The sequence below is a fragment of the Brachycentrus maculatus genome, unplaced genomic scaffold (genome assembly GCF_059751285.1).
Source record: "Brachycentrus maculatus isolate JH-2025_06_01 unplaced genomic scaffold, ASM5975128v1 h1tg000562l, whole genome shotgun sequence".
In the NCBI taxonomy this organism is placed as follows: Eukaryota; Metazoa; Arthropoda; class Insecta; order Trichoptera; family Brachycentridae; genus Brachycentrus; species Brachycentrus maculatus.
Genome location: NW_028281305.1, coordinates 450,447 through 466,861, shown reverse-complemented (window position 1 = coordinate 466,861; position 16,415 = coordinate 450,447). Strand labels below are relative to the sequence as shown.

The 16,415-nt window shown below is 34.2% G+C and overlaps 1 protein-coding gene across 1 annotated transcript in view; it reads right to left on the bottom strand.

Moving 5' to 3' along the window:
* LOC148301447 (uncharacterized) overlaps positions 1 to 16,415 on the bottom strand; it is a 29,514-nt gene that overhangs the window by 4,107 nt on the left and 8,992 nt on the right. Inside the window, exons 2-8 of the mRNA XM_088273238.1 lie at positions 8,117 to 8,382; positions 6,783 to 6,917; positions 5,743 to 5,862; positions 4,425 to 4,575; positions 3,063 to 3,169; positions 1,017 to 1,197; positions 33 to 149 (exon numbers count right to left, since the gene is read on the bottom strand). Of these exons, the coding sequence (XP_088129364.1) occupies positions 33 to 149; positions 1,017 to 1,197; positions 3,063 to 3,169; positions 4,425 to 4,575; positions 5,743 to 5,862; positions 6,783 to 6,917; positions 8,117 to 8,382 (1,077 nt within the window). The remainder of the gene's footprint in view (positions 1 to 32; positions 150 to 1,016; positions 1,198 to 3,062; positions 3,170 to 4,424; positions 4,576 to 5,742; positions 5,863 to 6,782; positions 6,918 to 8,116; positions 8,383 to 16,415) is intronic.

Sequence of the window (16,415 nt, the reverse complement as noted above, 5' to 3'; positions counted from 1 at the left end):
TTAAAAAAATAAATAATTGAAAATGATGTTACTTGGAAGCACCCGAGTTCATCATGGCCATCGCAGTGCGGAGGTTTGTCTGTACTGAGCTGAGCATCGTCAGACGGAGCCTGGAGTCCGGCTCTCTTCTGCAGGTACTGTTGGTAGGCCTGTAAAATATGTATTTTGCCATTAAAAAAATGATTTATTTGGAATTTTTACAGCTATAACAATACAATATACAATAACAATTGATAAATCTACAGCCAATTCCAAAAATCCACCGATAATGTTATTCTTATTATATTTATCCGTATTCAAATAGTTTATAATATACCGCCTCAGATTGATGCAGTGTCAACTTGATCTCTAATTATACAAAGGCAAAATGACCAGTGCTGCGCTCCGAAAACATAGCAATACACAATATGGTATTATCACTCATTGAACGCTGTTGAAATGCGCTCCCTCAGACGAATGCGTGGAAAATCATCGTGTGACAGAATTAAAAACGAAGATATACGAAACGAATGTAAGGCTGAACGAGGAATAATTGAAAAGATTAGGAAGAGTTCTTTACGGTGGTATGGACATGTGGAGCGAATGACTAAGTAAATATATGTGGCGAATGTTAGAGAGAAAACAGAACGAGGACGACCGAAAAAGACTTGGCACGATCAGACCTAAAATCTGGCGGTGTCAAAAGTATGCGTAATCGGAGGGCATGTATGACTAGATGTATGGATGTGAACAAGGCGAGGAGTGTATGTCAGGACAGAAGAGTGTGGCGTTCCATCCTCTCTGCCTACCCCTGTGGGGAAACGGCATCACAAGAATAATCCACTGTAGTATGTTTTTGTGTTGTGTGATGCACTACATTTTTTATTATACGATTCCCATCGCTTCAATGTTGCCTGAGATAGGTCAAAAAGAAGTAGAATACATGTTTCATCTCAAGTTGGGACACCTATAATCTTGATATGTCGTCGGTAGGCTGAAGTATCCAGTGTCTGATTGATGTATTTATGAAAGGGTACCTGGAAGTCATGTACGGGGGGTGGGGTCGTGGCTTCTGAGGACAGTGGGGCCCTCTGCTTGCTGTAGTTGGGGGCCGACAGCACCGCTCGGGGGTAGTGGAGCTCCGCCACCAGCAGCGACACCCAACGGGGTGAGCTGAGACACCCACCCTCTAGATAGTGACATCTCGACTGCATACACCTTCACAAACAAGCAAACATTAACAACAATATACACAATATATCCAAATAAGATGATCTCTAACATTCTATTTTGACATCTCAACATAGATAAAGAAGAATGTGGAAGTCTGGGCATTAATGGGGCTTACGACCGTCGTTTGCCTGAACGCTGAGATGTCAAAAAATCTTCAAACCCTCATCCGCACCTCAGTGGTGCAAAGTGCACTGTGTCTTATAAACGCAGTGTTATCATGATCGTTTTACACATGAAGGAAAGGTGATCAGCCCTCCGCTTCAGGTACCAGTCCATGGTAATATCGAATAAATATTACAGTGAAAAAATCACTTATATTTATATTTACCCCCCTTGGGAATCGAACCCGGGACCTCCAGAACGGTAGCCGAGCGTGCTGACCATTACACTACGGAGGCGGACAAAACACAATATACACAATATATCCAAATAAGATGGTCTCTTACTGTTTCTTCCAAATCTGTGTATTTTTTAGAATAATTTATCTTTTAAAATAGCATTCATAAATGTACGCAAGAAGAACAAAGAGACTCAGTTCATCGACTTTTATTTTGTTTATAATATTGTCCCCAACACATGTTACTCCTTTGAAATCGTATATAAGGGGTGGAGGACCAATATTTGTGTGCTCAGATAAAGATTAAAATTCAAACGTGTATACGTCACGCTCGCTCCTTTTATACTGGTGTCGCTTTGTTTTTCTCGCCCTAATGAGTATTGTAATTTTCGATATATTGGTGTCGTTCTATCATTTGCACGTTTCCGTCTTCCTCGTCAAAAGTGTTCCGGTACTGTTAGCAGTAACATTTACATTATTTTTTGACATAGATGAAGAAGAATGTGGAAGTCTAGGCATTAACGGGGCTTACGACCGTCGTAGACTTGGTTTGCCTAAGAACGCTGAGATGTCAAAAAATAATGCATAAAAAACTCCTAATTGGAGATAATCCAGATGTGTGAGGAAGTATTTGGACGCATTCAAAATGTAGTATAAAAAGGGTCTGCGTTAAATAAAAAGCTTTCTCAATCAAACATAGTAGTCGATGATGAATATTGTGAGCTCATATGCATGGACTTAAGAGATGGATCATATATCTAGGAGCTCCTAAAATTTGAGTAGTGTGCTTGTCAATCATTGTAAAATGGTGAATGTTGCATGTGTGTAAAGTGATCAACTTAACCAGACTATGAAAGATAATAACCCCTGCAAGTATCCACACTTCCAAATTCTTCTTGATCTATTTTGAGATATCAATGCTGAGATGACATCTCTACATTGATTAAGGAGAATATGGAAGTCTGGATATTTGCAAGTTCCCGTTATATGCTGGTTTAATTGATCACTATACACGTATAACATTCATCATTCTACACATGATTGACAACCACGCTGCTCAAATTTTGATACAGACGTGGTAATGGAATCCAACGTACAAATACGTGTTTTTGACATCGCAATGATATTTTAATGTACAATTTTGTACAAAAAGTTCTTTTATCCAATTTTAAAATATTGAATGTGCAGCAAAATGATGAACGCTAAATATTCGAATGGTGATATAAGGAAAGAATATAATGCCGAGATTAGCATTATCGGTAAAATTAAGAAAGATGTGTTGAGATGGTTTAGACGTGTGAATCGAATGAGTGAAGAAAGAAAGGCAATACAAATTTATGAGACAAATTTGGTTGGTGATGGAAGCGAAAGAGGACCAAGAAAGACTTGGCATGATTAAGTATTTCAAATACTTGAGTGTGGTCAGGTCAGGAGTTGGAAATAATCGGTGGGTATAAATGAGGAGATGCATGTATGTGGAAGAGGCGAAGATCTATCATGTGTGTTAAATTACCTTGTGACTTCAATTGTTTGAGTGAAGTACCCTTCGTATGGAATCTGTACCACGTATCTCCAAACACCCTGATAGTTCTTGGCGAAGACTGGAGTAGCATATTCAACCTTGAAATAACACAACAAATAATTAGTGGTTTCATTAGCTTAGTATTATTTCTTAGTTTGTAATAATTTAAATTAAAAGGTCATTAAAGGCAAATGTGCTCCAAAGAGAAAGGGCAGGGAGACTGTGTACCATGTTTGTTCATTTGAATCATATACCTTCAATATCAGCACTCATTAAACTGGTTAGAAATATTGGAAATGTGTTTGCATCATAGAATACTTTGCATATCATGGACCGATATCGCTCACTCCTTTCAACAATTTCACATATAAAAAAACTTGATTTTTCAGGATATCGTTTTTAAAGTATAAGAATATAATGAAATGTATTAAAAATAAATATCAATCCACTTTTTGAACTTTTTCTGTGCAACAGATCTTTGTAGGTAAAACCTGAGGGTTTTTTCTCTATTTGAAAAATATTTATTATATTTAAAAATAAAATTAAACAATACCTTTTCTTAAAATGCAAAAACATCACTTTCTGCCCTGTAGCGGGTAAATATTAAATTAAAATTATGCCGCTTTTGCTGGGATATGTAGAACATTTTTTGGGCATTTTCTGGGAGTGAGCGATATGTTTAACAACGCTTATGTGCTCCAAACAGTAAGAGTGGAAAGACAGTTGCTGACTGATATCAAAGTCTGGAAGGTGTCCTATCTGTGGCATGTGCTGAGAGGAGACAAGTATGAGCTATTACATCTAATAGAGGTTCGACGAGGTGTGGACAGAAGGTAGATCTCTTGGCTCTGGAATATATGAGATTGGACTAGGATCAGAGCTCTCCAAGACAAGGATACATTCTCTCAAGTGATGGTCAACTAGGGAGGACCCGATATGACACATAAAGAAGAAGATCAACTAGCCTATTTTACTAATTGATAAAGAAAATTTCTATTATTTGATTAAAACATGTAATTGTAAGTTTCTTATGTAGTTATACTTTTATGTAAATGACAGTTTATTTTTATTTTTAGATTACTTAGTGAATACCTTAATTATTACTTAAGTGGAATGGTATTTTTTTATTTTATTATATTATGTTATTTTTGTTAAATATTCTTTTGGTTTTTCGATAAATAAATTAAAAAATAATAATAATAATAAAAAAGATAAGATTTCTTGAATGTTTTCCTCAGATATGATGATGACAAGGTTCTTGTTGAAACCGGTAGGTTAAATTCTATTAATAAAAAATTGGTTATAACAAAGTTATTTCATTTTATAAAGTTAAAAAGATAAAAATTATATTACCTTCGCAGGACATGGTGTCGGTGGCCCTTCTAACCTTTGAGGAGGTTGACCCTGTAACGCTTGCTGCTGGGGCTCATCTCGTCTTTCTGCTGTGAGTGGTTTTGTACTTTGACCTGATTCTCCATTGATTGCTTTGTACAGCATACAGAACCTAGAATAATGTTAAACGAGGTTCAAATTTATTTTATAAAATAAAACTAAAAACACTGTTCTTAACCACTTTTATTTGACCAGTAAAATGGTATAAAACAAAATTTGAGTTTTATTTTATAAAGTTTATAAAATGTGCCACAAAGTATCAGCAAACAACATTTAAGAAAATAAATTTATCTTATTTAGTATCTACCTACAGTGGTGCATAGGGGATTGAAACAAAATCATGCTAAGGAGTTAAAAAATGATTAAAAATATTTTTTCTAAGCATATTAAAAAAATCCAATATATGTTTTTTTTAATTAACGTCTCGTACATAATTCTACATTTGCGAGTACCTCCTTAAAAATCCTTCCTATGCAGATTACTACATTCTTCATTCGCCTCATAAACTTGTTTTACTGTTCTTTCTTCACTCATTCTCTCCACATGCCCAAACCATATCAACTCATTTTTATATTAGTATGTATATCGTAGTCGTACAGGAGAAAGTGACCAACTAACAAAACGTAAAATGTTCAGGAGGTCCATTTAGGTCACTTTTGCTTGGCAAGAAAATAAACATCAAAGCAGTTAGTAATTTTTAACAAGTAAATATATTATACTTCCAAGTTTAAAATCCTTTGGGATTTTTCAGGGCAATATTAAGCTACCCGTTATTGACAACCACACTACTCAAATTTTTGGAAGTTCTATATATATGAACCAATTTAGAAACCTTGTTCTTGAATCACTAGAACTTCACTAGAGACATCTATAAAGAACAAAGTTTCTAAATTGGTTCATATATATAGAACTTCCAAGAATTTGAGTAGTGTGGTTGTCAATAATGGATAGAATTGGTGAATGTTACATGTGTGTAAAGTGATCACTTAAATCAATATTAAGCTAGTAAGATATCAAATAGTGATTCAATATCAGACAAAAGATGAATAATCTTTAATAAAATATTACATATTTAATGTCGTCTCGGGAGTCATCAACCCCAAGATAGATAACTCCCGGAAAGACCACCAAAGAGATGGATTGACAGCTGGGAATCGACATCGCAGGAGCTAATCCCTTTTAAAAATAGACCACAAGGTCTTCACCAAGAAGAAGTATAAGAAAAATAAAGTTTCATTAAATACTAAGCGATTAATATGAAGGATGTCGTAGTACTCACACGCCTCCTCCGTCGCAGAATTTCCTCCCTTCCCTAGTATTAGTCTCTATGCCTCTGTGTTCTGGACCATCCTCTACAGGAGCATCTCTTCGTTCCCTCTCTCCATGGTAGGTGTTGATGCTATAGTTAATTAGTTAAAATATAAGGAGAAAAGCCTTCGTTGAAATACAAAATAAACTAGAATACTTCATAAACAGTGTAGCTAACTAGTTATAAAAACATTTTTTTTGAGATACTTAAGTATAAATTTATGTATAAAGTATAAAGTATTTTGTCCGCCTACATAGTGTAATGGTCAGCATGCTCGGCTACCGTTCTGCAGGTCCCGGGTTCGATACCCAGGGGGGTTTAATAATATAAGTGATTTTTTCACTCTAATATTTATTCAATATTACACTGGACTGGTACCTGAAGTGGAGGGCTGATCACCTTTCCTTCATGTGTAATCGATCGAGATAACACTGCATTTATATGAAGCAGTGCCCTATGCACCATTGGGGTGCGGTAAGGGATTTATTATTATAAGTATAAAAGTTTAGTGTCTCCAAATACTTTTCACAGATCTGGATTTCTCTGCTAAGGAACTATTTTTACATTTTCGACATCTCAACATAGATGAAGAAGAATATGGAAGTCTTGGTATTTACAGAAAACATAACCCCTGAGTGTAGTAACTCTGATTTGTGAATAAGTATTTGGACACGCTGAAAATGTTGTGAATAAAATAATCTGGTAAAATTATAATCTGCATAAAGAAATTAAATCATGTTTTCAGCCGTATCCCATAAAATAATCCATTTCAAGATGAGTTCCTAAAGTTTGAGTTATGTGGTTGTCAATCATGGGTGGAATGGTGAATGTTACGCGTATATAAAGTGATGACTTAACCAACCTATGACAGACTCCCATATTCTTGTTTGTCTTCTTTGAAATGTCAAAATATAAAGTGGAGAAACACTGATTTGTGAACAAGCATTTGGACACACCTAAAATATTGTATATTTCAGTTACTTATATGTTTTTTTAGAGAAAATGCTTACTTGTTATGGCCAAAGGTATCCAAAGCGTCCTCAGCAGTAGTTTGTAATTGCGCTACTCTGGGAAGAGTGTCATCAGCTCTCAGGATAGGCAAAGTCCTCGACAGGAATTTTAGGGTGTGATTACGGATCAACTCACTGAAACAAAATGTATATCGATTAATGAGTTATATAACTAACATACTAACTAACCACATCACGCCGCTTTCCCACAGGAGTAGGCAGAAATTAATAAAAGGTACATCAATTTATCTTTGCAAACAATCTTCCATAAGTATATGGAAGAGATGAAGCTGGGATCAAAAGTGATTTACAATACACTTTTGATACCAGCGCCTGTAGATCTTCGCTGCTATCACAAGAAGCGCAGCATTGTTAGCATACAAAAGGCAATAGACAGTGAAATCAATCGTTTTTTCTCCAATATTGGAGATAAAATGCCTTTGAGACTGCAATCATCCGTGTTTAGATTAATTAGCCAAGGCGACATAACATATCCCTGTTTAACACCTTTAGAGATGTCAAACTCAGATAACATTGATTCACTTTCCCTTATGCATGCAGTACTATTCTCATACAAGGATGCAATGCCTTGGAGAAGTTTACTGCTTACTCCCGTACTCAGATAATACCTTCCATAGTTTTGTTCCATCAAATCGATCATACATGCACCTTCAGCAAATCCACATTTATAGTTCAATGATTCTAAGTTACTTAAATGGTCAGCTGGAGTATCTCTTAGAGACAAAATATATAGAGAATCTGAACATATTGTAAAGCAGGCGATTGCCACGCTTACATAAATAGTAAGTAGAGGAAAAGCAATTGAGATGGTACGGGCACATAGAACACAGAAAACCTGAACATATTGTAACGCAGACGATCGCCATGGATCTTCCTCGAAAGACATCTAGAGGAAGACAAAAAAATCATGGATGCCACAGAAAGATAACATAATTCGAAGGCATGGCCTAGGGGACATTGTCTATGATAGAAGGACCTTCAACCTGAGGACAAAGTGAACTTACCACAACAATCTACAAAGACGATATGTTGGGATGGAACCAGGAAGAAGAAGTACGCCTTCCTATGATGATTCGAAGACAAAGTCCAGGTAATGTTGTCCATGATAGAAGGACCTACTCCAACAAAGACGATAAGTTGATATGGAGCCAGGAAAAAGAAGTTTGCTATGATGATTCGAAGGCATGGTGTAGGTGACGTTACCTGTGATAGAAGCACATGTAACCTGAGAACGAGGGAGGCTTACCTCACCAGTCTACAAAGACGACAAGTTGAGATGGAACCAGGAATAATAAGAAGAGATTGTCTCTTACAATGGGTACGGTTCTCCGTTGTTTCCCTGGCCCATGGGGTTCCTCGGGATGAGCCCCCTGTTGAGGTCCCCGCACAGGTTGTGCGGACTGGCTCCCAGCTTCTCCAGGATGCCCGGGCAGTCGGACTGGATGTGGCGGTAGGGCGGCGCGCGCACGCGAGGCGGCACTGCGCTCGGGGACTCCACGAACGCATAGTACCCTTCCGGCGGCGCGTCTGACGTCACGTCCGCCTCCTCCGCGAAGCTGACCACGAACGTGCCGATCAACTGGAAAAAATATTAATTTTTAAGAAGAAACTACATTTTTTGCAACATTTTGTGTGTTTTCAAATACTTGTTCAAAATCTGGATTATCTGCAATTGTAGGATATATTTTTTATATTATTTTTTTACATCTATATAGATAAAGAAGAATATTAAAGTCTGGGCATTTACAGGGCTTACGACCGTCAGCGGCTGATTTCAGTGATCACTTTATACACATGTAACATTCACCAATTCTACACATGAAAAAAAATTGTAATCAGAATTGTATTTTAATAATAAAAACAGGTAAGTTATGGTAAAGGTTTTAGGCATGATTTGATATAAATTTGTGTGAAAAAAGGGTTCTGCATCTGAATTTAAATAATAAATGTATAGTTGGTTGAGGATCTCATATCAATGAGCAGTAGAAAAGGTCATACTAAATACTATATTTAATAAATATTAAAAAATATATATCATGATTTTCAGTGCATGTTTAACCTTGGCTCGTAACGCATGTCTGTCCTGAAACTTTAGTGCATGTTGGTCTTCGGGTCGACCAAAAATCGCACGTGTTAAACATTTTGTGTAGTTTTAAGTGTGTAAATGGTGCTATGGTGGTGAAGTGTGGTATTGTTTGCATGCTGTGGTACTGATTGTCCTGACGAAGAGACGGGTACGTCTCGAAACCGGTAGACATAAAAATCTCGGCGAGTGGTTATATACTAATATTATTAACATTTTTGTAAAAAAATAAATGAGTAAAAATGACTTACCACAAAGTTAATGCTTTTAATATTAATAATATTGAGAGTATTACCTATACGGCTGTCCAAACTCAAAACACAGTAAGGAACCTTTTTTTTATAGTACGTTTTTTTTGCATTTTTGGACTAAGTAGATTTTACTTAGTCCAAAAATGCAAAAAAACGTACTACAAAAAAATGTCCCTTACTGTGTTTTAAGTTTGGACAGCCGTATAGTATTACTAGTGAGAGAGTACACGCTCTATTACGCAATAAACGACCAGCTTGTTTATTTCATTTTTTATTACATGTAATTTAGAGAAATTTCTAGCATTGTGCTCTTAATTTAAGTGGGACTTTAACGGTTTACGGTTCTATTCTTGCCGCTAACCTAGAATATTCCATTTAGTTCCATTTACCTGTCGATTCACGACTGCTCATTGATCTCGATAATTAACTAACCGAGAAACGCGATACTAAAGGGAGACGAGCGGCCAAAGAAAGTAAGAAAGATTGACGGTTGTATCGTTAATCTTTCTTCGGATGTTTTCGTTTGACTTTTATTTTTATTTAATTTAATTTATTTCTTGAATATTTTCCGCAGATACTTTGTGCACAGTTTAAAAACTTTATAAAATTAAATAAATTTGTTTTAACCACTTTTTTACTAATACAATTTAACCTACCGGTTTCCACAAGAACCTTGCATCATCAGGGTTTATTTTAATTCTAAATTCTTTATTTAATTCAATTTGTTTCTTGAATATTTTCCACAGATACTTTGTGACACATTTTAAAAACTTCATAAAATTAAATAAATTTGATTTCACCACTTTTTTTATTAATACAATTTAACCTACCGGTTTCCACAAGAACCTTGCATCATCAGGGTTTATTTTAATTCTAAAACATTAAAAATATTAAAATACTCTCACCAAAAACTTCCACACACTCCGTAAAAATCCTAAATGTTATTTGTATGCGTGCGCGGCTTCATACTGTTTTTGGGTGATTCCATTAGCTGTTATTTGGGGTTGCTATGCATTGAATGATAAAAATAATATTTAAGATTTTTACGGAGTGTGTGGAAGTTTTTGTTGAGAGTATTTTAATGTTTTAGAATTAAAATAAACCCTGATGATGACAAGGTTCTTGTCGAAACCGGTAGGTTAAATGTATTAATAAAAAAGTGGTGAAAACAAAGATATTTAATTTTATATAATTTAATTTAATTTACTTATATCTTTGAAACAATACATAACATCGTAAATACATAATAATCAGTAAAATTTACCACGTTTTACATCGGTCATTGTGCAATATGGGAATTTTTATAAAATAAGTAATAAAATAAAATAAAAACTGGAATAACTTACTTACATCTTTCAAACAATACTGGACATCCCATATACAAATTAATAATTAAATAACGAAACTAAGTATTAAAAAGCTATTTATAAATGGATAATGGAGGTGGGTAGATCAGAAACAGATCGCATGATATAAGGATATGCCTCATTTGATTGCATGTGATAGGTAATAAATTAATAAATCTTAGTAATAGAAGGGTAATTACTGATTTAGTCCTGTTATATAAAAAAAATTACCAATTTTTGGACAGCCCTGATCTCCCAAATCAAATAAAGCTTAACGTGCGTCGAAGAGGTACTAGGCAAAAATCTATATTTGCGGTATTTTTACATAATGCAAACTATGCCATGTTCTCTCCGATTCCGTGGCTTCACATGTTAGCCAATGCTTTTGAAAGCATAGATTTATTTAATATATTGTTATCCACCTTGTACTTTGTACTTTCTCAGCATTTCTTCTCCATGTTACAATGGATAAATTTAAACATTGTGTTTCACTCTCTCCCGCTGCTCGCTGATAGTGTGTGAAGGAGACGTGTATTTAACAGTGCTTAATAATTGTTATTTTATTATTATGTTATGAAATGAAATGCTTTTGGAAGTAAAGATTTATTTAATATATTGTTATCCACCTTAATGTTTGTACTTTCTCAACATTTCTTCTCCATGTTAAAATGGATAAATTTAAACGTTGTGTTTCACTCTCTCCCGCTGCTCGCTGATAGTGTGTGAAGGAGACGTGTATTTAACAGTGCTTAATAATTGTTATTTTATTATTATGTTATGTTTAAGACTTTTTGTTTATCTTATTAGTTTATTCATTAGTGTATTTATATATTAGATATTGTATATATGTTTTATGTTAAAGGCATTAGCCGTTCAATAAATAAATAAATTGCACTGTTTATATGCCTATATGAAACGCTCGCCACTGGTATTCAGTATATGGATAAAGTATAATTCAAACTAATTAGTTTTGTGCTGTATTACAAAACAAAATACCTTTTCCGAAGTATTTGCTTTTGAAATTGATAAACTGTTGCTCTTACTAAATTTCTGCCATAAAATGTGCGATTAAATGCATACATAGCGGTGCGAGTGGAACGAGATTCATGTATCTAATTATTTCCAGTCCTTATAGAGAGGAAACAGGCTTGCGAATCTAAATATCTATGCAGTGCACTTATAACGTGGATGCATTCCAGATGCAAACATGCAGAAATCTCATAGCTAGGCGTAGGTCCTTGTTATCCCTTGAATTTCCCATTTATGGTATCGATCATTTGAATATTCTATAAGGATTGGTAAATGAATTCCAGTAAATATCAAACCAATATGGAGTGCCTTCCAGCAATGCTGAGAAGTTCCTGATTGGCCCACACTAGATTATTCCTTCTGTTCCCAACATGGATTAAAATAAAACTGGAGCCTGGGTAAGGACCTATCCGACATCGGATCCGTGTTAGTTTATAAGGAACTCTCACAAGAGATGTTATCATACATGATAAAACTACTGAAGGACATTGGTACCATAAACCAAGCTAAGACACTAAATGCCGAACCCTCTTCTAGTGGAACGGAAGGCCTGTTGACGACAGTCACCAGTCCGGCTTCTCCTGAGGAGTTTTACGTGGTTTCCTCCCAGCAATGAGCAAATGCTGACAAGTTCCTGATTGGCCCACACTAGATTATCCCTCATGTTCCCAACACAGATTAAAATAAAGCATTTAAAAAAAAGTTATAACATAACTATAAATATATACATTCAGACCCGTAAATGGAAGCATCTTTAGCTACCTAAACTAGTCGTTAAAATAAGCATAACTCAAGTGGTGAAAAACAAGTGTTCTCATATACAATTTCATCATGTCTTACCACAAAGGGAATGCCGAGACAAAAAATAAAATATTTATACGAGTATGTTATGCTCGAGTATGTACATTTTGCATGTTCACATACAATTTTGGAAAAAAAGAAACAAAAAAAATTATGTTAACATGTAAAAGTCTGGCTACCGTGTTTGAGGTCCCGGGTTCGATTCCAAAGGGAGTCAAAATAAATACGGGTGATTTTCACTCTCATATTTATTTAATAACACCCCGGACTGGTACAAGAAGCGGAGGGCTGATCAGCTTGCCTTCATGCAATCAACGATCAAGATAACACTGCGTTGCTACGATGCAGTACCCTATGCACCATTGGGTGCGGATAAGGGTTAAAAAATAATAATATGCAAAACACTTTTGACGGAAACGCATACCATACCATACGCATATCATAGTCACAGAAACCATACGGGAAGGCATAGGTCCTTGTTATCCCTTGAATTTCCCATTTATGGTGTCAGTCATTTGAATATCCTATAAGGAATGGTAAATTTATTCCAGGAAACGTCAATCCTATATGGGATACTCCTTTTTTAATTGACGTTTGACGCAAATTTAAATCAATCATTCCCGTGAAGGAAATTTACATGTCATGATTCCTCGACATATCTCGGGAGATATCAAAATGCGATTGTATCCGGGTTCAAATTGACAATGTTGTTACTAAGCGAAAACTGTACATTTATTTACACAAATGTTTTTGCAAATAAATTGTATGATCACAACATTTTGAGTGTGTCCAGATACTTGTTCACAAAATCTGAATTATCTCCAATTATCTACAGGACTTATTTTCATATTATTTTTTGACATCTCATCAAAGAAAATGAAAATGATATTTTCTGGCGTTTCTCATGTGTGTGATTATAATCCAGAATTCGGACCTCGCATACTAATAAAAAGAGTTTCTGCTTAATGAAAAGCTTCTTTTCATCTCACTAATAGATGTCTCTAGTAAAGTTCTAGTAATTCAAGAACAATGTTTCAAAACTGGTTCACATATATAGAACTTTCAAGAATTTGAGTAGTGTGGTTGTGAATAATGGGTAGAATTGGTGAATGTTACACGTATGTAAAGTGATCACTTAAACCAGCCTATGACGGTCGTCAGCCCCGTAAATGCCCAGACTTCCATATTCTTATTCATCTTTGATGAGATGTCAAAAAATAATATAAATTGTATAATTTTTCCAATATCTTCAGTGCGTCGAAATACTGGTTCATAAATTCTGGGTTAAGCTTCAATTACGAGTTATTTGTAATTATATGTAGGTAATTATAAAGGCCAAAAATGTAAGGTGGAGGAAACCCAGATTTGTGAACAAGTATTTAGACACACTCAAAATGTTGAGAATAAAATTAACTGGTCAATTATAAGCTGCATAAAAATTGAAAATCATATTTTCAGGGGTTTTCCAGTATGTAAAAATAACCTGGGGTTCGGATCATGCATACAAATAAAAAGGTCTCTGCTGAGTAAAAGTTTTCTCAATCCAACATAGATGGCTGTTGTGAACTCATATTAAGATTGATGATATATCGAAGAGTTCTGTCAATCATGGGTAGAATGATGAATGTTGCACGTGTGTAAAGTGACCACTTGACCAGCCTATAACAGGTCGAAAGCCCTGTAAATACCCAAATTTTCATATTCTTGCTCATCTATGTTGAGATGTCAACAAAATTAAGAAATGACTCCTTAGTAGAGAAAAGACTTGTGGACAAGTATTTGGACACACTTAAATGTTATGAATATAAAAATAAAATAATACGAGATGAATTTTACATATCGCTCACTCCTTTCAAGAACGTCATAAATCAAAAAAACTAGATTTTTCAGGAGAACGTTTTTAAAGTTTAAAAATATAACACAATGTATTGAAAATAAATATCAAGCCACTTATTGAACTTTTTACTGTGCAACAGATCTTTTAAGGTGAAACCTGAAGGTTTTTCTCTACTTGAAAAACATTAAGTTTATTTAAAAAAATAATTAAACAATACCTTTTCTTCAAAATGCAAAAACAACATTTTCTGCCCTGTAGCGGGTAAATATAATGTTAAAAATATGCCTCTTTCGCTGGGATATAGTACATTTTCTGGGCATTCCGAAAACATGCACGACTAAAAATTGACGATTTTTGATTTATGACGTTCTTGAAAGGAGTGAGCGATATGTACATTTCATAAATGTCTCTGTTAATTATTATTATTTTTTACATTTTTTACTAAATCAAATAAAAAATGTTAAAAATATACCACTTTTGCTGAAATACATTTTCTAGGCATTCCGGAAACATGCACAACTGAAAATTGACGATTTTTTATATATGACGTTGTTGATTGGAGTGAACCATACGTATTTCAAAACAGTGACACAATTATATTTTTAACTGTTAGAATTGCCTTAAATAATAACGTGTCTCTTCTGCAATTCCAAAAGAGTGTGAGAGCATACAGAGTAACAGTATCAGGAATATCGACGACAGTAAATAAAATTAATATTCTGTGAGTGTAACGGTAAGGCTTACATTCCGCATAACCGTTACGATCACCAAAAGTCCTTCGGCGTTAAGTAGGTGCCTGACGTCACACGTGTAACATACTGATGCCTGATGCCTGACGCCTGACGCCTGACATGTCGGTCACACGACGATATTAATAGTTGGAAGTTATAACATGTCAATATCGTTATCTGAAGCATTCAATAACATATTTTAATGCAAGTTTTACTTACAACATTTTGAGTGTGTCCAAATACATGTTCACAAAAACAATTTTTTTGTTTACTTTTGTCAACAAGTATTTGGATACACTCAAAATGTTGTAAATAAATTATCAGGTCAAATTATAAGCTTAAATAATAAAAATGAAAATGAAATTTTCTGGCGTTTCTCATGTCGCTCACTCCTTTCAAGAACGTCATAAATCAAAAAACGTGATTTTTCAGGGTAAAAGTTTTAAAATATAATACAATTTATTAAAAATAAATATCAAGCCACTTATTGAACTTTTAACTGTGCAACTGATCTTTTGAGGTAAAATCTAAAGGTTTTTTTCTCCATTTAAAAAAATATTTAGTATATTTTAAAAAATTACTTAACAATACGTTTTCTTAAAAATGCAAAAACAACACTTTCTGCCCTGTAGCAGGTAAATATTAAGTTTAAAATATGCCTCTTTCGCTGAAATATAGTAAATTTTCTGGGCATTCCGAAAACATGCACAACTGAAAAGTGTCGATTTTTGATTTATGACGTTCTTGAAAGGAGTGAGCGATGTGTGTGATTATAATCCAGGATTCGGACCCCACATACTAATAAAAGAGTTTCTGCTTAGTAAAAAGCTTCTTTTCATCTCACCAATAGATGTCTCTAGTGAAGTTCTAGTGATTCAAGAAAAATGTTTCAAAATCGGTTCAAATATATATATATATATATATATATATATATATATATATATATATATATATATATATATATATATATATATATATATATATATATATATATATATATATATATATATATATATATATATATATATATATATATATATATATATATATATATATATATATATTTATATATATATATATATATATATATATATATATATATATATAGCACTTCCAAGAATTTGAGTAGTGTGGTTGTCAATAATGGGTAGAATTGGTGAATGTTGAAAAGCTTAAATTAAACATTGATAGATATTACCAGAAAGTAACTGCCGAAATAATTCATGAAAAATTCATTTTCTTAATTTATTTTAACGATGTATTCGACTATTTTGCTTACAAAATCGTCCGATAATGATATACGACACAACAGTAAACGAGTAAATTCCTTGTGAATTTGACCCAAATACAAACCTCGACGAAAATCTCGTTTTCTACCAGATTTAAATAATGATTCACGTGACAATGTTTGGTTTGTTTTTCACGCGAGACTTTACACTGACTTGCAACGAATGCCTAATTTACAACATTTCGAGTGTGTCCAAATACTTGGTGTAGAAAATATCCTTTAATTTTTTTTTTGCCTATAATTTCA